Here is a 26,011-nt window from a genome sequence, read left to right on the forward strand (position 1 = left end):
AATGACACACAGCCCTGATCATGAGGTCTTCTAAGGCAGGGTCACAATGACGTCACCCCCCACTTTCCTGCCAACAATCAACTATCACTTGTGTCATGGAAATTCAGAAGTGCAATAAATAAATAAATAAATAAATAAATAAATAAATAAATAAATAAAGTAAGTAAGTAAGTAAGTAAGCAAGCAAGCAAGCAAGCAAGCAAGTAAGTAAGTAAGTGAGTAGGTAAGTAAGTACTGGGTCAAATGTTGCTTCACGACTCTCTGACCGGTTGCCTGTCTCCCGGCATATTGTAGGAGACCGATTGTGGGCACTGAGTCATATCTGCAGATGCTGATATAACGGTGGTCATATCTGCTCATATGGACCCTGGACCAGAGTTCTCCAAGCCTCATGGTCAGACTGCTGTTTTCCTATGACTAATGTCATTTTCCAAATGGGTTTTCTGAAGAGGCATCTCCCTACCACATTAGACCTTTTACTGCAAGGGCCACCTCCCATGGGGTGGACGCACATATATCTTCACACCTTCTAAAAAAGCAGGCCAGGTTCCTTTGTTGGGAGAAGTCCTATAATAATGACTAGGAAGTGCCGAGAACACGTATGTGACGTTTTAAGTTCAGACGTGTTATTTTCATTTAACGCAGAGAGGCAGAGGCAAGGAGTGATCCCACAGAAAGACGGCGAGTTACGCAGTTGACATCCAAGTCAGTTACACAAACAGCCTTCCTGCCTTCACCCATGTGGTGCCTTCCTGCCTTTACCCATGTGGTGCTCACCTGAAATGCTTCTTCTCTTGGGGTTACTTAATGCTTGTGGCCCTGCTCATGTCTGTGTTCCAGGGTAGCCCAGACTCAACATTCAACCAGCCCCTGTCCCTTAACTCCTACAAGAGTAGCACCACAGCTGTGCCTTGGTTAAACCTTGTGTTTCTAGGTCTCTGAGCTTGCATCCGGGGTGCCTAGGGCACTGAATATGGACCAGCCATGACTAGCTACCAAGAGCCAAGCTCACTCTAAGCTAGTTTTGTAGCAGCAGGTACCCATGATTTCAGGAGCTGGGTGTGAGCCCAAAGGGCAAGGCTGAGGGAACTGGGGTCTGTCTGAGGCATTCTCCTTGCCCAGATGCTAGAGATCCCTGCTTGGGGGCTGGCAAGAAGCAAGCCTCATAGTTCTACCCATCAGAAGGCCTCATCTTGTCCTCAGCTCGGCTCATGTAGGTCAGCCTTCGGTGTCTTCCCCGGCTTTCATGTAGGGACAGGAGTACTGGCCACTCAGACACATAGAAAAGAGGAGCCTAAGTCCCTGGGGAGAGGGCTGGATAAAGGGCAGGCCAGCCGCACGCATCTCCGGCTCCTCCCTTCCTGTGTCTACAGCTTTTACCCAGGAGTCACACACAGTGTAAAGATTAACACAGTTCCTGACAGCGCAGGATGTCTGCTGCTGGCATGTAAGTAGGGCAAAGAGGATCAGCTGCCACAGGGGTCATTGGCTACAGGGCCCCATGATGGTGAATGTCTGTTTCCTGCTCACCTGCCCTGCGACCTGTTCTGTGGCAATGTGAGCCCAGGGAATGAGAACAAACACCCAGACATAGCTTAGCCGTGCAGACCCAGCACTCACCCACTTGGCAATGGGACAGCCTCGAGAACTCTTCCCCTCCTTGCCCGTGTAGATGACCTTCTCGATCCGAATAGCTTTCCCCTTTTCTCCATACCTAGAGAGGAGACAGAAGCCGCATTGGCACAGTGAATTCCCAATGTTAGTTAGGAAGCAGCCTGGGTGCGTCGGCCTGGGTTTCAGGCCCAGAGAGGGGAGAGGGGGAAACTGGCTTCTCTGTGCTCAGAGGCTTTGGAGGGCTTACATACAGATTCCCAGCCTTGGGTCACATGCCCCTCCTCTGTTCCTGTTCAACCTGCCTGCCTCTGTCCTCAGGCAGAGAACAGTTAGGCAGAATAGTCCCCGAATATTTCCAACTCTTGCACCCACAGGCATTTGCACTCAGCCCTGCTGGCCAAGGACCCCTGAGTTAACTATTTGTAAAGTCAATATACAAACCAACAAACAAATGAGTGTGTGTTTGTGCATGTGTGTGTGTGTGTGAGTTTACCGATCTCTATAACCTCCCCAGCTGACCTCTGACTAAAGGATGCTAGGAGTGACTCCAGCAAACACCGAGGCTGGCATACAGTGGACAAGGCTGCTCCCAGGCCCCTGCACATGCCCACTTCCTGGGAGCTTAAGCCCAAGCACTGAAGAGTCAAAGGCCTCTGACATCAAGTATTCAACCACACCATAGACACAGCTATGACCATGGATGTGCCTCACACAACTACATGGGGCAAGGCTGGTGCAAATACAGACTGATGGGCAGATAGCCACACTCTAGCTACATCACTGTGGCCAAGTTACTGAGTTCATCTGGGCCTCAGTCTTCCCAGACGTACTGGACGTAGGGATGGCCTTCATAGTGAACATGTATTACTTAAAGTGTGTCAAGCACGAGGGAGGAACTCAGTAAATCTCTTTAACGACGGAAAAGCCATCTTCTTTTAAGTAAGTTTTCAGTATCTTCTTCCGATGGGTCACTTGCCATCTGGCCTGTACTCTCACTCTTCCAGTCTCTTGCTGCCTTGGCTGAGTTCCTGACGGTATCTTTGCTCATTCTGGACTTTACTAAGAGTGTTTCCAGTCATCTCTCACTATGGGGCACAGCCTTCCTTAAAGAGGGTCCTGAGGATCTCCCTTTAGGATCTAGGACCTTACTGATGGCTTTCTTCCATGGGGGTGTTGGAGAGCAGTCCCACTATGTAGCCTAGGCTGGTCGAGGAACTCAGTCTCTGTGGCCTTAGATTCCTAGAGGCTGGGATTACAGACGTGTACCACCACCTGCCAATACTCAGACGCCTTTTTTTTTTAAAAAAAAGCTTCCTTGTTGCATTTCCCCGGTAGAAAAGGAAACAGTTTCTTTTTCAAACACTGAACCAAGTCATTTATCTCACTCAGCTCTTAGGGGAGGGCAAGAAGCGTTTCTGACCACATTAACAGGCGAGGGCTGCCGGTCCCTTATAGGAAGTGCTTGCACACACCATTCAAAGCCTCCGTAGCAGGACCTGACGTGACAGCATAGCTTTTGTTTGGTGCCTGGACAAGTCTCAGCCCAACTGGCTTTATCAGGACACAGCCCCCAAGGGCAGGCCTGGGACCTAGGTCTATCTAGGGATCCCTGTTGGAGACTAGCATGAGGCTGCCACGGCACTCTCATAGAGAGGGCTATCACATTCCCTACAGCAGGGTGAGCTGAGGACACTTGTGCTGGCTTTCTGACCAGCTCCTTCCCCACCGTCCTGTCCTTGTGAGAAAGCTCTTCAAAGGTCGCACTGGAGACCCAAAATAAAGGGCCAAGTTGCCTACCCAGATAGATTCTTTTTTGTTCCTTTAAAACAAAAAATTTAAGACACTTGAGAGGGGTGTCGTGGCGTACGTGTGAAAGTCAGAGGATAAGCTGTCAGTCTCTCCTTTGACCATGAGGGTTTAAGATTACACTCAGGCTTGAGGGCAAGTGGCTTTACCCATTGGGCCATCTCTCTGGCCCCCTTTCCTCTCAGAAGGGAACTTGACAGTTGATGACTGCGTTGACTCCTTCTCCTTAAACGTCTTATTCCCTGGCTTATCATGAGGAGTGTAAACTACCAGACTGAATCTGCAAAGTCCGGCTGAAGCTTGCTTCAGGGCAGACAGCGAACAACGTGGCCTATGGTTCTTGAAGGCTGGTCCCAGGATTGTTAGCAGGGTCACCTAGACCCAGAATGGGGTCCAATGTCCTGTGTCCTTTTATAAGCCCTCAGCGGCCTTGGACTCCTGCTCAAATTTGAGAAGCATTAACCCTGACTTCACCAGGGTAAGCTCTAGCACACTAATGAGAGCAGTCCACCAAAGCTCACAGAACCCTTGAGCAGTGCAGGCTCTCGGCAGTGCCAGGCTGCAGAGGACTCTCTCCTTGATAAAGCTCAAGGCTCTGGGTAGGTAGTAGACCATCTACAGACTGGAGCTTGACAACTGACTCCAATTATCTATTAGTATGAGACCTGGGTATCTAGGATGGTATGATGCCCACAAACACACAGGGATATTCTAGAATCTATTTCAACTCTACCATCTCCTCCAGATGTGTGCCCTGCAAACAGCTAAAAGCCATCAAAATCTCCTTGATGTCAGTGTATGCCCCCACTCCCTGACTCTGGCCCACCTGACAATATAGTAGAGCTGTGAAGAAAATGTGAAGAGAGGTGCAGACAAAGTCAGCTGGGACAAGGCACAAACAACACCCTCATAAGAAAATCCATGTCAAATACAGAGTTGAATGCTAGCAGCAAACCACTGAACTGAGAATAGGATTCCTTTGGGGGAAATCAGAGAAAGGACTGAAAGAGCTGAAGGGGCTTGCAACCCCATAAGAACAACAATGCCAACCAACCAGAGCTTCCAGGGACTAAACCACTACCAAAAAACTATACATGGACTGACCCTGGGCTCCAACTGCATATGTAGCAGAGAATAGCCTTGTTGGGGCACCAGTGGAAGGGGAAGCCCTTGGTCCTGCCAAGGTTGGACCCCCCAGTGCAGGGGAATGCGAGAATGTTTGGGGGGGGGTGGATGGGGGAAACACCCTTATGCAGGAGGGGGGGAGGGGGCTTATGGACAGGAAACCGGGAAAGGGAATAACATTTGAAATGTAAATAAAAAATATATCCAATGGGGGAAAAAAAAAAGAAAAAAAGAAAATGCACTGTTCACCTGCTTCCCTCCTCACTCCAGACTAATAACACATCTAAGTTAAACTCAGAAGAGAGGGAAAAGATGAGCCTCTACAAGTGTGATCACAGGCTCTGTGAGTTTAAGAGGTGAGCCTGGAAGAATTTATCATATGGGAAACCAAATTAGCAGCGAGATCATAGATTCAGGGGCGGCCTGAGAAGACAGACTCCCACCAGCCAAGGTAGGAGCTCACATTCCTCCTGGGGTGGGGTGAGCAGGCCTGGCTCTCAACTCACTGGCAGCCGATACGAAGATGGAGTTAGAATCTGCTCCATGACTCAGGGGGTCCTTCCAGGGGAAAGGAGCCATGTGGGAGGAAAGGGCACGCACCCCCAGCCCTCGGAGAGGGTCCTCCCTTGGATCTGGGTCTGAAGACTCGATAGTTGGCTGTTATTTTTAAAGCAGGGGGGGAAAAAAGTACAGTCTCAACACCCTCCCTCCCTCCCTCCAAATCCTTGTTTCAGAATGCACTCTGCTAAAGTTAAACGTCACTTAGAAAGCTGCCTGAAAATCTTATAATTAACATCCCTGTCTAAAGGAGTTCAACCAAATAGAATTAAAACTACAGTACACTCTCCCAGCTCAAACTCGAGAAAATAAAGCACTACGATCCCTTACCAAAACCACTGGCCATGTACTTGGAGGCAGAAGCAGGAGGAATAGGATGGTGCCAGATACACAGTTAAGTCTAAGGTCTGCCTGGGACAGAACTATCTCAACAACCAAAAAACAAAACAAAACAAAACAAAACCCAATATCAACGAACTAAAAACAAAACAACAACAACAAAATGCCCCCAAAACAACCCCAAAACCCAACAGTAAAAAATAAAGTTATCCAAATGTGTCCTGGTGCAGTCTGCAAACTGTCAGGCCCGCAAGGAGGCCTATGGCAAGGACATAAAGACATACTATGTCTCTTGTCCTGTGCTCAAGCGGCCCTTTAAATTAGGACTGCACTTAGAGTGGGTCTTTGATCAAACAGACTTTTCTGGTGGTTATTTTGAATAGAAATGTTTCCAGATGGCATAGGAAATGGAGAATGATTACTGCAGGTCAGTAACCTTCATCTAGCTCAGCTTACAACAAATCCAGGCTCCATCCTATTCCCTGTGCACTGACAGGCTTAGCCTGGCTCCCCCGGCACAGAAGACTAGGCGTCCATGTTTGTAAAACCTAAGCCACTAAGCCTTCCACAAGATGGCACGTGTACGCACAAGCAGATCTAGACCACCTTTGCTTTGGTTTTATTTAAAATTCTAAATGGTTAGTTTGGAAAATATCAGTGTATGCACGACAGGCAGCGCACCCTTTTCTGAGCACTTGGAACAAGGACTTCAGCTTTATGCCTGTTCAGCCTATGCACAGCACTCCCATCTACAGCCTTGTGCAGCTCGGTTCTGTAGATAAGAAAACAGTCACATAACTGCCCCAAGGGGACTCAGCAGTAAGTTCAGGATCCAGATGGGACCCAGGAAGCTACAGCATCCACACTCTTAGCCAGAGAGCTACACCACACTCCCCAGACAGCGACACCGGACTACTATCTGCTGTGGCCCGTGCACAGACTTTAAAGGCTCTATGTGAGCCAGGCATGGTAGCACATGCCTTTAATATCAGCATCCAGAAAGCAGACACAGATAGATCTCTGCATTTAAAGACAGCCTGGTCTATGTTGTGATTTCAGGGCACCCAGGGAGATATGAGAAATCCTGTCTTAAAACAAGAGCCCCATAAAAAGTCTTTATGTGAACAGACTTAAAAAGAAAGAAAAAGGGGTTGGGGATTTAGCTCAGTGGTAGAGCGCTTGCCTAGCAAGCGCAAGGCCCTGGGTTCGGTCCCCAGCTCCGAAAAAAAGAAAAGGAAAAAAAAAAAAAAGAAAGAAAGAAAGAAAAAGGAGCTGTTATGTAAGCCCACGGGAAAGCAGAGGCAGGCAGATCTCTGAGTTCAAGATCAGCCTAGGCTACAGAGTGAGTTCCAGGGCAGCCAGGGATATACAGAGAAACCCTTGTCTTGAAAACAAACACAAACAACTCCCCTTCCCATTCACTATTGAATTGGTAAACAATCCCTTCCCATTCACTACTGAAGCTCTTGATACCTTCGACACCCTGCCCCCCAAACCCCACCAAAAAGAGCCATGACTCAAGTCTTTTCCTCTAAAGTGACCTAAAAATAACAAACCACTTTTGTAGCAGCATGTACTCTGGTCCCCAAATACCCAGAGTCTTTCAGGACTTCCTGGATAAATGTGTAACATCATCTTATATAGGAAATCAGGACAGACCCCACTCACAAGGTCATTTGGGTGGGGGATAAGAAAACAAGGGGGCATGTTAAGCAACACTGTAGAAAAGTTATCCAAGAAAATCAGGCTGTGGGCACTAACTCCAGACAGCACATCACACAGCAGGGTTTCTTCAATAAAGCCTTTTCAGGAGCAAGAGAAGGGGTGGGGACAGACAGAAGGCTGACCTACAGATGGAAGGAAACAAAGGACAGAAAGAAGATTCCCACACGGAACCTGCCACCATCCAGATGTGGGACTTCTCCCTGGTGCCGACTAGCGCACCCCTCTGGACAGGTGCTTAGCGTTCACACCCCCCATGCTTCCCGATGTCAATGTCACTTACCGATCCTCCATGAGTTCCCGGATAGAGGCTACTGTGGGGCCAGATCCCAGGTGAGTGTAATATGGGCCTTCATCCTTCTCCACTATTTGTTCTGCAGAAATACCAATAGCAAGCATTATTGGGGGCAATTAGGCAACATTAACTCAGAAAGGCAAACCACTAATAGACGTTATAAGTATGTTACAAACAGCTTATAGACATGTAAAAACTGTGGTCCATCCCTACCGGAAACGCACAATAAAATTAAATTCACAATAAAATACATCCGACACATGGAGATATTCAGGAATTTGATAAAAATCACGTGTTGTCAGGACTGTGGTCTGACCATTTGGAATTCAGCTCACTGTCAGCCAATCAAGCTAAGGAGTCAGCAAGATACCCCAGCAAGACCAAGAAGGGGATCGAATGCCACGGTTCACACAGCAGCCCCTCCAACCACAACTGCCCATCAGCAGACAAAGTTAAACATGAGGCATCCCAATCCACAGATAGACCACCACTTGCCCACAAGGAGTAAATCCTCTGTTGCAGTGTTGTGGGCTGGACGCAAGACCTTAAGCATCTTGTACAAACACTCTACCACAGGCTTGTTTAAGGCGACAACGTTTTGGAAACAGACAGTGGTGATGGCAGAATAATACAGCACACAGAGTCAGCAACCATAGCCGCACACACATTTATACGTGAGTAAATGGCAGCTCTGTGTTAAATATATTTTACCATGGCTAAAGATAAGAAATCAGAAGCGGAGTCGGTGACTTGGTTCCATAGGTAGAGGTGCTTGTGCAAGCCTAGAGGCTGGAGTTCATCTCTGAGACTCACATACTAGAGAGAATTGACTCCAGCAAGTAGTGGCCCCTGCAACCACACACTCATAAAATGTAACAAACATCTAAAAATAAACAGAAGCGAAGCGCTGATCCATGCTAACACTCTGAGGCCTGAAGACACTGTTAAGTAAAAGGAACCAAAGGCCCCAGTGTATGATTACATTCATGCAAATCTCCCCAGTGATAAATCTGTCACAAAGGAAGAATGGCCGCTAGCTGGCATGGTGTTTGCTTTCATTTGGGGGCAGTGGAAGCATTGCAGGAGACAAGAGCTGGCCGTGCGACGCAGGAGTCCTCACCGCTCCCTTTGAGATGGCTAATATCATGCCATGGGAGCTGTATCTGCTCAAAGAAGGTGACCATTGACTCATGGACCCTTTTAAATGAGCTCAAATGGACTTTTCAAAGTGAAAGAATCCGATTCCAAGAGCAGTAATCACTTTGGCCAAGTGGTCCAAATGGATCCTGCGAGGCTAACAGGCTGTAACTGTGAGCCACACACGCTTGGTTAAGTTTGCCGTCAAGGGAGACAACTGTAAGGAACAGAAGGAAGCTGATGGAAGCCCACTGAGGAGGGTTTAGGACTCCACTGAGCAGAGTACCAACATTGATCCTTCAGTTTTAAATGTATGTAATTACATAAGCCAATTAACACGAGAGCATGTCAAAATGCACGGGATTAATAACTACTAATGATTAATTACAAAAAATAAAGTTTGCTGTTGTCTTGGAAACAAGGAAAACCTGGAGCCAATGAGAAGGCTCAGTGGGTAAAGGCACTTGCCACCAAGCCTGATGACCTGAGGTTGATCTTTGGAATCCATTCAGTACAAAGAGGAGGAGTGAGCTGCTACAAATTGCCCTCTGACCTCCGAACACACACACACACACACACACACACACACACACACACACACACACAAATTTACAGCAAAATGTTGTGGCAAGCCATCATGGGTTATCTGATTCCATAAGAAAATCTGGTCACACACATCAAAACACGTATAAAGGGGTTTTTATAATATTATTAGCAATAATTCAAACTGGGGCAATATGCAAGGGTAGAAAGATTGTGCCCTAGATGAAGTCTAAACCCCAGTGTGATGGCACCAAGAGGTAAGGTTTCTAAGAAGTAATTAGGTCCCTGAAGTGAGCCTTGGGCCTGGAGAGATGGCTCAGCAGCTAAGATTTCTTATATAGAGGGTCAGCATTCAGTGGCTAACATCCATCTGTACTGAGCAGAACTGCTGCTTATAGCCCATGGGGTATTTCTATGTGTGTATTTTGTATTCTCATTCTCTTGTTCTCCTCCCTCCTTCTCCTCTCCATCTGCACAATACTTACCAGAGACACAGGATCTGGGAAGACAGCTCAGTGGGTGAAGTGCTTGGTGTGCAAACATGAGCTCAGATCCCTAGCATCCATGAAAAAGATGGGCATGGCAACTTGTGTCTATAAACACAACTTAGTGCTGGAGAGATGGCTCAGTGGTTAAGAGCACTGACTGCTCTTCCAGAGGTCCTTAGTTCAAATCCCAGCAACCACATGGTGGCTCACAACCATCTGTAATGGGATCTGATGCTCTCGCCCTCTTCTGGTGTTGTCTGAAGACAGCTACAGTGTACTCATATACATTAAATAAATCTTTTAAAAAAAATACAACTTAGGGAGGTGGGACAGTGACTGTGTGTGTGTGTGTCTGTGTGTACGCAGACATAGGTGGATACTTTGAGCTCATTAACCAGCCAAGCCTAGCTAAACTGATGAAATCCAGGTTCACTGAAAGACCTTGTCTTAAATAAGGTGGGGATAATAAGTTATCAGATGTTGATGTCAGGTCCTTACACACAAGCAAGCACATACACACCTACACACCAAAGAGACACAGGAATCTTAACTCTTCTCCTTGTCCATGCTCTGGACTAAGTGAGGGCACATCAGGGAAGAGCCTACATCCCAGCTAGAAAGGGAGCCCTCACCAGTTACAGGATCTTTGAACAGATCATCCTTAGAGTTTTCAGCCGCTGAATTGTGAGAATGCTTGTCTAAGCTGTCTAGTGTGTGGTTATTTATGTTATAGCAGCACACACTGACCAACACATACTCATAATCCAGCAACAGTGAATGGAATGGATAAATAGAATGAGGTAGGCACAGCTGGGATGCATCCAGAAATGAGCACCTACATTACTACAGCCTACCACCACGAGGCCGCAGTGAAGGACGGAAGCCCAAAACTGAACCCGCAATGCTAGACTCCACTTAAACATTCCAAGAGTAGCCTTGACTTGCTTACAAGTCCACGCAGAGGTGGCAAAATGACACAGGACACTCTGGCAATGAAAATGCCACTCTCAAAAGAAAAGCAAGGATGCATTATTACTAATGTCAAGACAATGGCTTCTGGGGGTTCAGGAACAACAAAAGGATAGGAGGGGACAGAGAAGTCCAAGGACCAGGCATGGTCTGTCTTGAAATATATGGTGGTGACGCAGGCATTCATTTTCATGGAACTGTAAGTGAAGGCTTTGCAAGCTGTCCTTTGAGTCAAAACCTCACAATTTCATAATGTAGAGAGGGGGGTATAATGTTAAAAGAGGTGTCTTAAAATTCTAGAGGGCTTGGGGCTGGAGAGATGGCTCAGCATTTAAGAACACTTGCTGCTCTTCCAGAGGACCAGCATTCACTGTCCCCCTGCCCCCCCCCCCCCCCCCCCGTACCCTTGTTAGGCAGTTTACAACTGCCTGTAACTCCAGCTCCAGGTTATCTGATGCCCTCTGGCCTCTGAGGACACTTCCACACTCACATGAACACACACACACACACACAGACATACACACACAGAGGCACACACACATACAGGTACACACGTGCACATGCGTGCACACACACACACCCTACAAATAAATTTAATAAATTATACAAGTGCTTGAAAAAAAGATTATTCAAGTAATCACAGAGTAGGGAATATCTCAAAACATGACATAAAATCCAGTAGACCATGATAAATTTTAGCAAAGGGAACCTTACAGAAACCAATCAGAAGTCCGGGTGAAGACAAACACTACACAGGGAGAAATATCTAGAACACAACTGTCAGGCCCTACTGCAGCTCAGCCAGGGCTGTGAGCAAAGAGAAAAAGAAGCGGAGAGAATGATTCTCTGAGAATCACAAGTGGCTTGGACATGTAAAGCTGTTTCTTCCCCTTCCGTGGGTCACACCATCAGAGCCTCTGCTAGGACAGTCGACTGGAGGAAGCACAGGAAACCAGCAGGGCCAAGAACAATGCAGCACGTGGTCAAATTCCGTGTGCACATTGGTCCGACCCAGCAATTATAGAATTTAAAGAATTTATGTTTGGGAGTTTGGGTGTATTTGGATTTGAGCACAAGCCATGTGTGACTGCATGCATTTGTAATTTTGTCACTCAAGAGGGTGAGAAAAATGTCTTGTGAGTTTGAAGCCAGGTTGGGCTACATAGCAAGTTCTAGGTTATCCTGGGCTACACAGAGTTGTCTCTAGGAAAGGTTATACATTAGGGTGGGAAAGCAGACAGGAATGGGACACAAATGTTCATGATATTGCTCATAGTGGGAAATGGTCAAAGGGAGTCTACAGTCCCACCATGAAGGACTGAACAGTACTGAACACTACAATGGAACTTTTTAAGCATCGGAAATTAGATGTACAGAAATCCAGGCATTTGGGGGGCATGTTTCCAATGCTAACATGTAACATACACACGTGTATATACATACACATAAAGGTACTCATTCAGGAGTTATTACCGATGCTAGTAACATTGTTATATCAAGCTTAATCCGAGTCCAGCCTCATCCCCATTCTTGTTTGAAAGAGCTGTTAGCTATGTTTGTGTACAGCTTAGCAGATGCCCCGACCAACTGCTTGCTCTCTGGCCTAGATCAGAAGAACAGTTGTCTGTGGTGGTTTGCCCTGGAGTTATCTGTATTTTGATGCTAATTCCACTGCCCCAAGGACAGCAGCCTAGTCAGTATTCAGGACTTAGGTGACTTCACCAGAACCTACTCCCCATTTAATTTGTAAAATACAGGTGAGGGCAGGTACAGGATAGAAGGAGGCCTGTCATTGGACAAAAAGAAAGGGTAGGAGAAAAGTTTAAAGGAAGAGGAGGAGACTGGCACAGAAAGGAGGAAGAGAGGAGGGACAGCAGAGCAGCCGTGGGACAACATGGAGGCTGTACCTTTACAGGTTGTTATGAATGTTCTTCTTTTCTTTTTTTCTTTTTTTTTTTTTTTTCGGAGCTGGGGACCGAACCCAGGGCCTTGCGCTTGCTAGGCAAGTGCTCTACCACTGAGCTAAATCCCCAACCCCCTGTTATGAATGTTCTTAAGGGATGGATGTGTACGGGGCTTTGTATGTTTAGGTGGGCAATTATATCAACTGGATCAAAGGTTATTGTGTTGTGTGTTCTTTCATGTAGCGATTTAAGTGTAAGAAAGTGTGCAGCTACAGACACTGGGCCACTGCGAAATTGGGATTTGTGTTTCTGGCATGGTGGAAACCTGCCTTGGGAACTAGATAGGTAGAGAGATTGCTGCCAGGCTCAGAGAGAGGCCTTTGGCACTGTGAATGGAGCAAAGCGGGTGAGAGGCTTTGCTGTCAGAGACTTAAGCCATCTAGCAGATATCTTGGGGCACCATGGTGCCAGTCCTAGTACGGGATAAAAGCAGCATTTTATTTTTATAATTTTACAACAGTTGTCTGTCCCTCACATCCTAAGGCTTCCTTTCTATAGCATCAGTCACATTCCCCAAGCAGAAGTCTGCTCACGGTCCTTTCCTGCTGAGGACTCTACACAGAAGACGTCACGTAATTTCAACACGCTGTCCATGGCACCTCCACGCCGCACCATCTCAGCACAACCCCTACCCAACCTTACACCAACCACAGTCTGTACCAAACAACTGCACAGGCCCTCGAGCCCTTACGTGTCTGCTCATGAACAGTGATGCCTTCTTTTCTTCTCTTTAATATGTATTACATGCATACGTGGGAGTGCACTCACTCCTCTGGATGTTCATGTGTGGAAGCTAAGTATTAACACTGGGTGTCTCATGTGCATGCTCACACATGTGCAGATACATGTATGTGTGTGCAAGGGCCTGAGGTGAGTAGTATCTTTCTTGATCTACCTATACCTTAGTCACTGAGGCAAAAATCTTGAATTTGAAACCAGACTTGGCCAGTCTAGCCTTGCTCCATGATCCCTGGCCACCCTTCGGAGCATTAGAATTACAGGTAGACTGCCATGCCCACCTGGCATTGGCGTGGGTTCTAGGGAGCCAATTTCCAGTCCTTGTGCACAAGAGCACTTTACTCACTGAGCCACACCTAGCCATCCCCCTACCCTTTTCTTCTTGGTTTTTCGAGACAGGGTTTTTCTGTGTAGCCTTAGCCCCCCCTGGAACTGTAGACCAGGCTGGCCTTGAACTCAGATCTGCCTGCTTCTGCCTCCTAAGTGCTGGGGTTAAAGGCATGCACCCCCACCCACCCCTCCATCTTTTGAGAGAATCTCACTGGGCATGGAGCTTGCCATTTTGACTAGACTGGCTGGCCCAGGAGCTCCTGCCTCCTTCACCCTGGCACTAGGGCTATGGATTTTCACGTGGGTCCTACAGACCTCAGTGTGGGCCCTTTGTACTTACCCAGCAAGCACTTTACTCACCAAGCCATCATCTCAGCTGGCTATGTGTCTTGTAAGGCCTTACTGGGATTTCCCAAAGCATCCTGTACACCTCAGGTTCTCAAGAAGAGGATCCATTTTATTATGTAACTGTTACTAGTACACGGAGCAACGAACATGGGTCTAGTGGACAGGAACCTGGGCAAGGATGATGGTTATGTCGCCAACCTCTGTAATCCTTATGACTCTGTGTGTAAAATAAAGGGCTCAGCCCAGTGTTTGGTGCATAACAGGAGCTCAATAGGCTGCTATTGTTCAGGTTCTGTCAACAACTGGGAGGCTTCGAGGGAGTTGCGCAACCATCATAAGCCTCAGAGCAATTAAATGATAGTTACACATTACGGAACAGTCGAGGATTAGATGAGCTATCAGATGCCAAGGTCTCAGCATTTATGAATGGCTTCAACCACAGTTAAAAAATTACTTACTCCAAATAGACCCTATTTTGAACCATACGAAAACAGAAGATGACAGACAGAGGGTGCACGGGGGAGTCTGGGAGAGCAGCCTTGAAAACGTGGGGGTTGGAGTCAGTGGTCTGAACGTTCTTTATAGGTGCTAGTAGACAGCTACATCATGGCACACAGCAAACAGAATGTGAGAATATGCCAGAACTTCTGGGCTTCGCTCCAGCTTCTGCGATGTAGAGAAAATTCAAAGTAACGAATTGCCAAGCCACTGGATACCAGGGGAGCTTCGGTGGCTACCTTTTGCCCCAAATTAGAAAACTTCAACTCACAGTTGGCGGAAGAAAGACATTCAAGGTGCAGCTAAAAAGTTAGGCCCAACAATTCTGTCCCAAACCAAGTCGATTTGGAAACCGGCTGGGCAGGTTTCTCTGCTGCCTAAACACAGGGAAGACACCCTAGACGCCAAGAGAAACCGAAGCCACTTGAAGCGGGTTGACAACACAGCCCAGGTGTGTCTGAAAACCACTTCTTTTAAGTGCGCCCCTCTTCCTGAGTTATGTTTTCATATGTTGGTGAACATTCTTTGAAAAGGTTCTATGAAAAGAAATCTGACCCAACACATATTTAATTATGAAGCTTGTGTGTGCATACATAAAACCCCCAACAGCGCCCATTCCTTGTTCTATAAATATCTCATCTTACAGTTTTTGCTTTAAAAATTTATTTTGTGTGCATGCGTATGTGTCAACACGAGTGTCGGGCGGGAGGGCAACATTATGGAGTCTGTTCTCTGCCTTTACATGGGTTCTGGGCGTCAGGCTTGGGTTGACAGACATAATAAGCTGAGCCACTTCGCTGGCTCAATTTTTGCCTGATATAGTCATCAGTCTATAGGACACTTTATAGGTTCCCGAGTTAGGCGTTAACATTATTGGTATTAAGAGATACAACTATTAATATCAAAAGTTTTGTAAAAAAATCCTATACTTAATTTGAATTGCAAATGGTTAATGTGTTGCTCGGCTTTTCAACACCATGGAGACCTACACACCCGAGATAATGAATTTACAATGAGAAATGTTTTGCTCTAGCGCTTGGTGTCGAAAGATTTTAGCCGGTGGTCACTTGGCCCTGATGTTTGGGCCTTTGCTAGCATAGACTATCACAGCAGGAATGCAGGGCATGGAAGGGCTGTTCTCTTTATGACAGCTGGGAAGCAGAGAGGGGGAAGGAGATGCATCCTGCATGGATGCTAAGTAGGAAGGTAAGCAACACAAAATAGCTTCAGGAAGTCCCTGAAACTGACCAGATTTACTAGGCCCCTCTAGGCCAGGGTAAGCAATAAGAGCCAGAATTGTGCCACGAAGAAGACTCAGACCAGACTAGCTGCCTGGAAGAAGCAGTAACCAGGCAAGCTGCCTGGAAGAGGTTTAGACAAGAGTCACTTAGAAAGGACACTCTCCAACTTGTTGAGCTGCCTGCAGGCTATGTGTGGTTTCCCAGCTTTGGTGAGCTCTCACATTGGGGTGGGGGCCTTGGATGCAGATGTCAGAATAATTTCTGTTCCTCTAAGTAACCCTTCACCCATACTCCTGTAAGTAACTCCAACAAACTCATTGCTTCACTAAGTTAGACTTTGCTGGTATCCGTACTTTGATTTTCTTGAGATCCCTGTCTGGGTGAAGTAGACAAATGTGTTACATCTCCCCAGGAAAAGTTTTGTCACACAACGAGTGTGACACCAATCACCTAACCTCCTTCCATTAGGGCCCACTTCCTAGTAGTCCCACTTTCTCCCATGAGTGCCACAGGTTAGGAACCCAGCCTTCAATACGTGGGCCCTTGAAGGGCATTCAAAAGCTAAACTATGGAAATCACTATGAACTTAGTATCTATTCACTGAAACAGCACAAAAGCCTCAACCCTCTAGGAGCTGTGAAGACCCTCAGCTCTTTACTCTGACTTTAAAGAGTAAGTGCTCTTAACTGCAAAGGGCCAGGCAGGCTCAGAGAAAGGTTCAACTCAAGATCTAAGGCCAAAAAAGTACAACGTGGACTCCCAACATCTTATTATAAAAAGCAAGCATGTACGAATAGCACGCCTGAGGTAGGCATCGGAGCTGGCAGGAAGGAGTTTCCAAAACCAGTGAAACTTGGGAGAAGCTGAAGGAAAAGAAGGCAACTGTAGCAAGTGCACATTAAATGTAAACATTGGAGGAGAACCTCTCCTGGTGAAACAAGGACGCAGGAATGCAGAGAGACCTCTTCTGACAACCACAGAAAAGCCGTTTCCCTGTGCAAGGTCTGCCTGCACCACAAAAAGGGAAACTGCTTTGTAAACCCCGGGGACACTTTTGTATCCTTGAAATCGAGTTTGTTGAAAGGCTTTTCGACTTGTTTAAATAGACCCGTCCACCAGCATATACACAGACAACAATGTGAGCTAAATAGACCACCACTTCTCACAACCATGTCCACTGTGTCCACTTGTGTGGTGCTAAATATCAAGGTCTCTGAAAAATGGTTGTGTGTGTGGGGTGGGGGGGAGTATGAGTGCAAGTATTCAAGGAGGCTAGAGGTACTCAAGTGTCCTAGCATTCACCTAGAGAGAATGCTTTCCAAATCTGCTAAAATCCAGAAAAATCCCAGAAACTGAACACAAGACTGAGGAGTGACAAAACTATTGGTCTGCCATCACAATGAAAAGTTAACCCATTCAAGGATGGATCTGACAATCCCAAGGATGATTGCTGGATGCAAAAGGGACAAAGTAATTCTATAATGGCAATACCCAATCTCACCGCCTTAACCTGGTTGTTACCATGGTATCACTAACAGGAAACAATTAGAGGCCCTAGGGTGGGGGAGTCGGGGAGATTCACCTTAGGTTAAACAAGTATTCAGACCTAACTTCCAGTCCACAGGAAACAAGTATCCAGAAGCACACAATCCTGAGTGCAGAGGTGACAATGAAGGGGATAAGCTAGCTCTCATCTTTTTGACAGGACACTCAGATTTTCCTGCCCTGCCAAGTGCCACCTGCAGAATTACACAACTCTGTAGCCAGGATTACAGCATCTTGCAAGAGCTGCATCTGGCTTTCTCTCTGCAGGTAATGCTGTGCCTCTGGGCCAGGGAGGGGGCACCGCTCAGCAAGGCTGAGATATGACATGTACTCTGAATCAGCAGTCAACATGCGTGCTTCCCGCAGCAGGCTGGGGTTTAACTGTCTTCTTGGAGCTAAAACTATGAACCTGAAAGTCATTAGGGGAGTTGGTTTGGTTTCCTGACATTTGGTGTTTCATGTCCATTCTAACTTTTATATTTCCTACTTTTGCCATAGAGTTTTGTATCCCCCCCCCCCCGCCCCGCCACCATACCACCTCTAACTTGGACAATCTGTTATGTTTTTGCTAACAGTACGGGGACAGTTAGGGAGGGAGGAATTAGAAGCCTCTAGAATTTCTTATACTTCCCTCTCTGCATTAGGAGACATCAGTGTAAGCAGGCGGGCGTAGTACACACCTTTGACAGGAAGCAGAGGCAGGCAGATCTCTGAATTCCAGGCCAGCCTGGTTTATATAGTGAATTCCAGGCTAGCCAGGGATATGTTAGACCCTTCCAGAAAGTGAGGAAGAAAGGGGAAGAAAGGGAGAAAGAAAAAAAAAAACCTAACACAACAAATTTCAAACACAGAGTACCTTTTGTATTGTATTTATTTTGACATTCTGTTCTCTGAGGAGGAACTTTGTGTAGCCTAAATTGTCCTCAGTCTGGGCTGGAGAGATGGCTCAGCGATTAAGAGGACTGACTGCTCTTCCAGAAGTCTTGAGTTCAATTCCCAGCAACCACATGGTGGCTTAAGCCATCTATAATGGGGATCCGATACCCTGTCCTGGTGTGTCTAAAGAGAGCTATAGTATACTCATATACACAAAATAAAAATGTCCTCAGTCTTCATCTGTAGTCAAGGATGACCTTGAATCTTTCTTTGTGTCTACTTCCCAAGTGCTGGGATTGCAAGCATATACCACCATGCTTGAAGCTTTTGTTTAGAAGAACCATCAGTTAGTCTCTACATCTGAGTGCATTTGGCATTTACTGCTAGACCCTTCCCAGCACAACTTCCCCATGTTATCGTTATTTGGTGCAGCCCCTGAAAGTCTGCCTTCCTGCATGGTGGACATGTCTTAATGAGTTCTTTACATGTGTAAATGATGATTTAACCATTGAGCTCAGTCACTCAAGAATATTTCCACTCTCAGAGAGCTGCAATATATATATATATATATATATATATTGCAATATATATATATATATATATATATATGTTGGGGATATATATATATCCCCAACATAAAAACCTTTACTAATCAGTGAGAGAACCAGGTCAATAGACTCACACAGGCCCTTTACCAAAGATGGCATGTTGAAAAGCAAGCGTTCAACTTCACTGGCCACTAAGGAGGTGCACATAAAGGTACAATGATATTCTATTACATATCACAGTGGCAAAGACGGGCACTACTTGCTGGGAGGGATGCAGAGTTGAGCCTGCATCAGTTTAAGTCGTTACACCACTCTGGCTACCTTGAACCCCAGGAATAAACTCAGATCTGCCTGCATCTGCCTCCTGAGTGCTGGGATTAAAGGCCTGTGGCCAATGACCTGCCCTGCGTTCTTACTGTCCTGTGGGACTCCCGCTTTTTTGAAAATGCCTCTGTGAGGTACACACTCCACAGGTACTCTTTCGTAGCACTCCCACAGTTTGGGTTTGTGCCCCCTGCACACCTGTTTTTGCCTTTTGTCCTGAGATGGAGTCTTACAACACTATTATGTGGGCTGGCCTTGATATCACTCTAATCAGATCTTGAACTTTTGCTCTTCCTACCTCAGGCACCAGAGCACTTAGGATTATAGGCGGATGTCACCGGCCTCAATGTTAAGTAATCTTTGATGGGGGAAACGTATGCCCAAGGCATCTCACTTGCAGCTTCTATACCGTTTTGCAATGGACACTGTGGAGTGAATACATTTCTTTGTCATAAGCTGTACTATGTGGCTGGGGTTTAGCAGTATCTATGGTTGTCAGCGGTATTATACATGCTCTGATAACCCAAAATATCTTCAAATCAAGAGAGGGACAAAGTAGCCCTCCTTTTTATTAAAACCATGGTTCTAGGCTCATTTGCCCGAAACAGAACATTACCCTTGTTTACTTAGCCACTGCTCAAATATCTTCCCTTAGATAACTAAGCAAGAGAAGTCAGCTCGGTGGGCTGGAGGGGGACAGGAGCTATGCAGGAGTTTCACCTCCAGGTGTATATTTGACGGAGTAACGCCTCTAATTCTCTACCTCTGTGTGTTGAGGGTGGGTTAGAAGCTCTGTCTGGTGGGGACTGACTCTGGGTACTTTGTTATTTCATCCAGTTGTAAAAAGCCTCACATTGGGTAGAACTTTCGTCTGGAGTTTCAGTGAATATTATTCTCTACACAATGACCTCAGTCTGACACCGCCGGGTCTCACCTACAGAGCTGGCTCCTGGTGTCTGGTTTCCCTTGTTGCCAGCCAACCAGAGCCAAGAACTTACTCTACCAAATGCTGGGGCATCAAATCTTTCAAGTGAGCTCCCCACTTTGCCCTTCTCCACAGCTGGTCTCTAGTTTCTAAGTTGTGGGGTTCCTGAGGCCCCAGGAGTGTTTCCCCAACACCCCATGCTGTGCACTGCATTACTGTTCTTTGAGCATTCTGCTATGCTGGCAGACAAGCCCTGGCACTTGTGGCTTAAGATCAATGCTAGCCCTGTGTTCAGGAGAGGAAACTTTCTCCTCCTATTGTATTCCCTTGGGCTCCCTGAGCGGGTTTCAGAAAAGGAATATTTTTTTCTTTTTTCTTTTTTTTTCTTTTTTCTTTTTTTCGGAGCTGGGGACCGAACCCAGGGCCTTCCGCTTGCTAGGCAAGCGCTCTACCACTGAGCTAAATCCCCAACCCCCAGAAAAGGAATATTTTGCTAAATGGATATTAGGTCACAATTTTTTCCCTTTCAGTCCCATGTGATATTCCTTTCTTCTCCATTGAAGAGAAAAATAACCCTTCTTAAAGAAAAATCTGTTTTCTCATCTCACATTAGACAATAAAACAATAAAGTGAGGTTTCTTCTCTTTTTCTGAAGTTCCTCAGGGGGGACAGCTGAGGAGAGCAACATACTGCTTTTCAGAGATCGCCTTCTACATGGCTCTGGTATTTTCCTTAACCCTGTGCCCTAACACTAACGACAGAAAGAAGGCTCTGTTCCACTCCTATCATGCTGGAGGGAGAAACAAAATGCATTTTTCTACCATTAGCAATAGGCAAATGAAACTATTCATAATGAAGGGGGGACCCTCAGCTTCTGATTGACTTCTCCTCTTCCCCTCTCTCTCTATACACACGCTATGGAAAGCGAGCAAAGCCCTTGCTGAAGCCTGACAACCGGAGTTAGGTCCCCAAGACCCACGGGGCAGAAAGAGAGGCAAGTTCTGGTTGTCCTTTGACCTCCACATGTACTCTGTGGCATAAGAGCGCGTGCGCGCACACACACTGTAATAGACACGAGGGCCTCCACTCTCCCAGCTAAGAGCAGAATACACATGGGGACAGTGAGCACTGCTTTCGTGACAGTGGTACACAGAGACCAGAGCACATCAGGTCATCTGCACTTTTGCCTCTTTCCTAGAAATCTCTGTAAGGTCTTCGATTTTTAATGCAATGTTATGCAGCCAATAAGATCCTCTAGCATGACACTTCCTGAGAGCGTAAGTCCACAGTAGGGGGCAGGACCTGCCCACGATCAGGATTACAGGATTCTTAAGCCTGATCAGGTGACCTGCTGCTGGTCTAAGTATGTTTATATAATAGGCCCATTAGCTGACCACAAAGATAGAATGTGAAGAGGTTATACTTATGCTGATCGCACATCTCTGAGATGAAATACGGAGGTGGAATAAGGTTGACCAGCTAACCCAAAATACATAGGGTACCTGCCAGTCTAGGAGGCTTCAGAACTACAAGAGACGATCCTGCTATCAAGAAACACAGGCTTTAACTGTGAAGATGAGCACACATCAGCCAGGGAAGCTCCAGCATTGAACGCTGACTGACTGGGTATGATGTGCATAGCTTCCCTGGGGCTTTAAGTTGCCTTCTCCTCCATGCCTTCCCACATGACCTCTGCCTCCAGTTTGAGCCCTCTCCCCTAAACACTGGTCTTCTCTACTCTCAGGCTTCTCGCTGATCCACACATTTAGCCTGGAAATGACCACAACCACAAACACCATCACTTATAGCTATGTCTCTAGTCCGTGGATTCAGTCTTGGGTCTCTCCCGCACATCTGCAAGGCTGATAGTTCTCTACCCCACACCCGGGTCCCATCCTGAAATCCCAGGAGTCATGTCAATTGCTCTTCCTCCTCCATTCCTCCCTACCGGACCACTGTAGAAGTTCTGTCCATCTTTCTCCCTCTTTCCTACCCATCAACTACCTTTTTTTTTCTTCTAAAAAATTCTGGCCATCCATCCATCCATCCATCCATCCATCCATCCATCCATCCATCCACCCACCCACCCACCCACCCATCTACCCATCTACAGACAGGGTTTCTTCAGAGTCCTAGCTGTCCTGGGACTTGCTACGGAGACCAGGCTGGCCTTAACCTCTGAGATCCACCTGCCTCTGCCTTCCGAGTGCTGGCTAAAGGTGTGCGCCACCATGCCTGGCCTTTGGCATTCACTCCTAACCCAGGCACCCATAATTACTTGCTTGAGCTTGTAAACTGGTTTCTCTGCTTTTAGTATCACCCCTCCTTTCCCTGAAACTGCTCTCCTGCCACTCCTAGTTAACATACCAGCCACACCAGAGCGTTTCTCTCTCCTCTCTCTTTACATTTCCAGTGGTTTTGCATGCCCTTTCACTTCCCTGATACTCACAGCCCTTCCTTGGCATTTCCTTAGCAATGGTATCCCTGATCCTCTAAAACTCAGACTTCACCCCTACCGGGAAGTTCTGATACCTTCCTAACTTAGGACCAGAGTCTCCACTTTATCCAAATACGCTATTGTTTAAAAGAAAATGTAAGAAAATCATATCAAAATGAATGCGGGGGAAGGGGACAAATTTTCACAAAATGAAAGCTACAGGAAATGGACTCTACATGACTACAAACCAAGGTAAATTAGTTTTCTCCATTCGGGACTGTCCCTGCTTATGTTACACTGCAACCAGCCACATCTGCTAAACAATGTCATTCCTTCCCCCTCGCTTCCACCCTGCTCCAAGCAAAGATGTTCTTCCTGTAGCCACTTTAGGCAGGATGACGGGCTTAAAATGCTTAAAATGCACTGTGAAATCTGCACTGTCTTTCCCTGACCCCCACGCCTAACCCTCCTGCCTGGGCTCTGTGCTAGTCCCCATGGCTTCCTGTTGGCTGCCCCTCAGATACATTAAGACAACCATTAAAAGCTAACACAGATTGTTTCCTCATCTATGAAATGATGACGAGGTCTTAAAGGATGCTTTTCCCACTAAAATGTCCTTTTGTTCATTCTGTCCTAATCTTTCTCCTCTGGGCATTTCTCCATTACTGAGCACAAACACCACAGGGACACAGCAGTCCCTGCGGCCCAGTGCCCTGCCCATCTCTGCCAAGGGTCACCCAGGAGGGTTAAGAGCAAACAGGGTATCTCCAATGAAAACTTCAAAATATTAGAAATATTTCAACACCCACACCCAACAGTAATGATCACACCACTTCTCAGAGCCTTTCACACTGTCTAGATCAATTTTTGAAATTTCATGCCTACCTTTAATTTTAGTGTTCAAGATTTAGAGAACAAACTTAGTATACCCCATTCAATACCCAAGAAAACTATAATAGTTTTTTTTAAAGACAGTGATTCTATGTAGCACCAACTAGCCCATAACTTCTTATTGTAGCCCAGGCTGGACTCAAACTCATGATTCTACTTCAGTCTCCCAGGTGCTGGGATTACAGGTATGTGCCCATATCTTGCTCCGTAATTCTCATGTATGGGTAATGCTCATGGTATTTAAGTTTCTTGTACTATGTTCTAGGACATATTTTCTTTTTAAATGCTGTGTGTGTTTGTCTGCATTTATGTATGTGCCAGGTGTGCACCTGGTAACCATGGAGGCTAAAAGAGGGGGTCAGACCCTCTAGAACTGAGTAACTAACAGAGATGGGTTTGAACCTCTGTCATGTGGGCACTAGTAACCAAACCCAACTCCTCTAAGAGGAGCAAGTGCTCTTACACATATATTATGAATCTTTAATGGTTTGCCAAGTCTTACCTTACATCCCTGCAAACTACTTATATGAACCTGCAAAAATCTGCCTACTGCGAGTATGGGATAAATTTCTGGAACGTGGGAGACGTCCTCATCTGTCACGGCTCTTGTTAGAAAACCTGAGACAGACTCAGAAAGTCTACCCAATGAAGCTGAAAAGAACCATTCTAGACACGGGGCACTAGATGCTTTTAACACAATACTGGATGTCCTCTCACAAAGGGAGCCTGGGGCCCTCCACACGGAGAGAGCCAACCCCTCCATCCTGCTGCTGTTTGTTGTAGGTAGGGCTTGCACTTCAGCTAACTAGTTTCAGTCACAACATGGCTCAGTGGTAACGTCCGTAGTGCAAGCCTGAAGACCCAAATCTGATCCCTGAAACCCACTTAACAAAGGAGAAAAAAAAAACTACACTAGACTGTCTTCTGACTTCCCCTGCATCTCTCTCTCTCTCTCTCTCTCTCTCTCTCTCACACACACACACACACACACACACACACACACACACACACACACACACACACAATTAAGGGAAAAATAACAGAACGACATGGTGGTTGAAGAGCTCAAGAGCCTGAAGTTCAATTCTCAGTTCCATCATTCTGTGACCTTGGAAAAGTATTTAACCTGACTTTTGCTCCCTCGCATTAAAGCTATAGCCCTCACATCACATCACGTAACTATACTATGGTTTAAATGAGACAGTGACTGAAGCGCTTGCTCTGGTGTCTGGAGCTGAGCCGAGGTCCATGAATACTATTGTTGCTCTCAGCAGCTTCCTATACTGGGCCATCTCCCTCTAAAAAGTGAACTTAAAGTTTGGAGAAGGGCCCAAGTATTCTCAGGCAGTGAGCGATGGAGCTGGAATTCAGATTCTAAAAATAGCCTTGACCAATCCCGATATCCTGAGATTTAACACATAACACATTTATTTAGGACCGATTAGTCCTAAGCACTAGTTAAGGAGATCAGAGCACTACATTCAAGCAAGTGAGGCACACATGCACACACAATAGAACAAGAGGAGGAATTTGTGTGAGCTGAACATGGGATCAGGAGGTTTTCACAGCCATACCTTATAGTCATCTTTAGCAAGGAACAGAGCTAATGATAGGCACTTATTCACCCCTGAAAAACCCAGGGCACAACTCTTTGTTCCCCAAGTGAATCCTATCATGGCCCCCTAGTCTTTTACCCTGGAGTCTGGGGTAACTAACTGGAAAGAATGAAAGTCCAGACTCTAACTGGGACAAGCACCTACAAAAAGGAAAGCAGCCTTTGTGCATCACACAGTCAAAGAATCAGTGGCATACCATGAGCACATTTGTGTGTTCGGTCAACACCCAAAATGCATGTGCCATTTGTAGGCCTCTCTAACGCAGCAGGACACAGAAGCTAGGGCAGATCCAGGGCTGCCACCACACCAAGGACAACCCTCTGAGATTGTCAATCTATGGTGGTGGTTCTAAGGCACCCAAGGGCAAGGCCTAGAAACTGTTGGGCTCTTTAGATGCTGACCTGTGGCACAGGGACACACACAGCCTAGATCTAACCATGTCAGAACTCATGCACATGTTACCTCCAGCTGCACAGCCACTGCAAACTCGGGCCTATACAACCAGAGTGCACATTCCTCTCCAAACCTGCCCTGAAGAACACTGCCATGGCCAAGACCCAACCAATACCGCCTCTAGAACCATCATCCCTCTGCTCCCTCCACCTCCCTCTCTCTCTCTCAGGCACGTACATTTTCTTGCATAGCTCGGGGCACTTTCCTTATACTTCCTGGATAGTCTCTCTCTTTCCACAAGTTTTGAAAATGCATAAGATAACAAAGACATCAGTTGCTGTCAAACCCTCGGGAACCTACTACTCTTCTTAGGATCAAGTCCTGACATTGGTCACTGGGTCCTGACTGACCTGACTCCTGTCCACCACTTCAAGTCACGTCTGTCCTCTTGCTAGGCCAAAAGGATTCCAAACAAATCCTACTTTCAGCCCCGGGCACTCCTAACTCCTAGAACAGTTCCTTTTTAGTTGATGGCCCATGCAAAGGCACCACCTCCTGCAGCAAGGTCTCTGTGAGGTCAGTTTCACCAAATCTAGAATGACCCAGGACACAGACCTTATGGGCACGGGAAGGGAGTGTAAACTGAGGAAGAAGGCCAACAGATTGTAGGTGGCACCACTTTCTGGCTGACATTCTGATTATGTTAACAGAGAGAAGGGAGCAGGGCATCAGTGTACATTC

General features: G+C 46.5%; 1 protein-coding gene across 7 annotated transcripts in view; it reads right to left on the reverse strand.

Moving 5' to 3' along the window:
* Tet3 (tet methylcytosine dioxygenase 3) overlaps nucleotides 1-26,011 on the reverse strand; it is a 100,390-nt gene that overhangs the window by 17,185 nt on the left and 57,194 nt on the right. For all 7 annotated transcript variants that reach the window (XR_005503660.2, XM_063286845.1, XM_008763095.4 and 4 more), the window contains 2 exons: nucleotides 7,448-7,538; nucleotides 1,621-1,714 (listed from right to left, as the gene is read on the reverse strand). Coding sequence is in view for 6 of the 7 variants with exons in the window: in XM_063286845.1 (XP_063142915.1) it covers nucleotides 1,621-1,714; nucleotides 7,448-7,538 (185 nt within the window). In the remaining variant the exon portion in view is untranslated. The remainder of the gene's footprint in view (nucleotides 1-1,620; nucleotides 1,715-7,447; nucleotides 7,539-26,011) is intronic.

The sequence above is a fragment of the Rattus norvegicus genome, chromosome 4 (genome assembly GCF_036323735.1).
Source record: "Rattus norvegicus strain BN/NHsdMcwi chromosome 4, GRCr8, whole genome shotgun sequence".
NCBI lineage: Eukaryota > Metazoa > Chordata > Mammalia > Rodentia > Muridae > Rattus > Rattus norvegicus.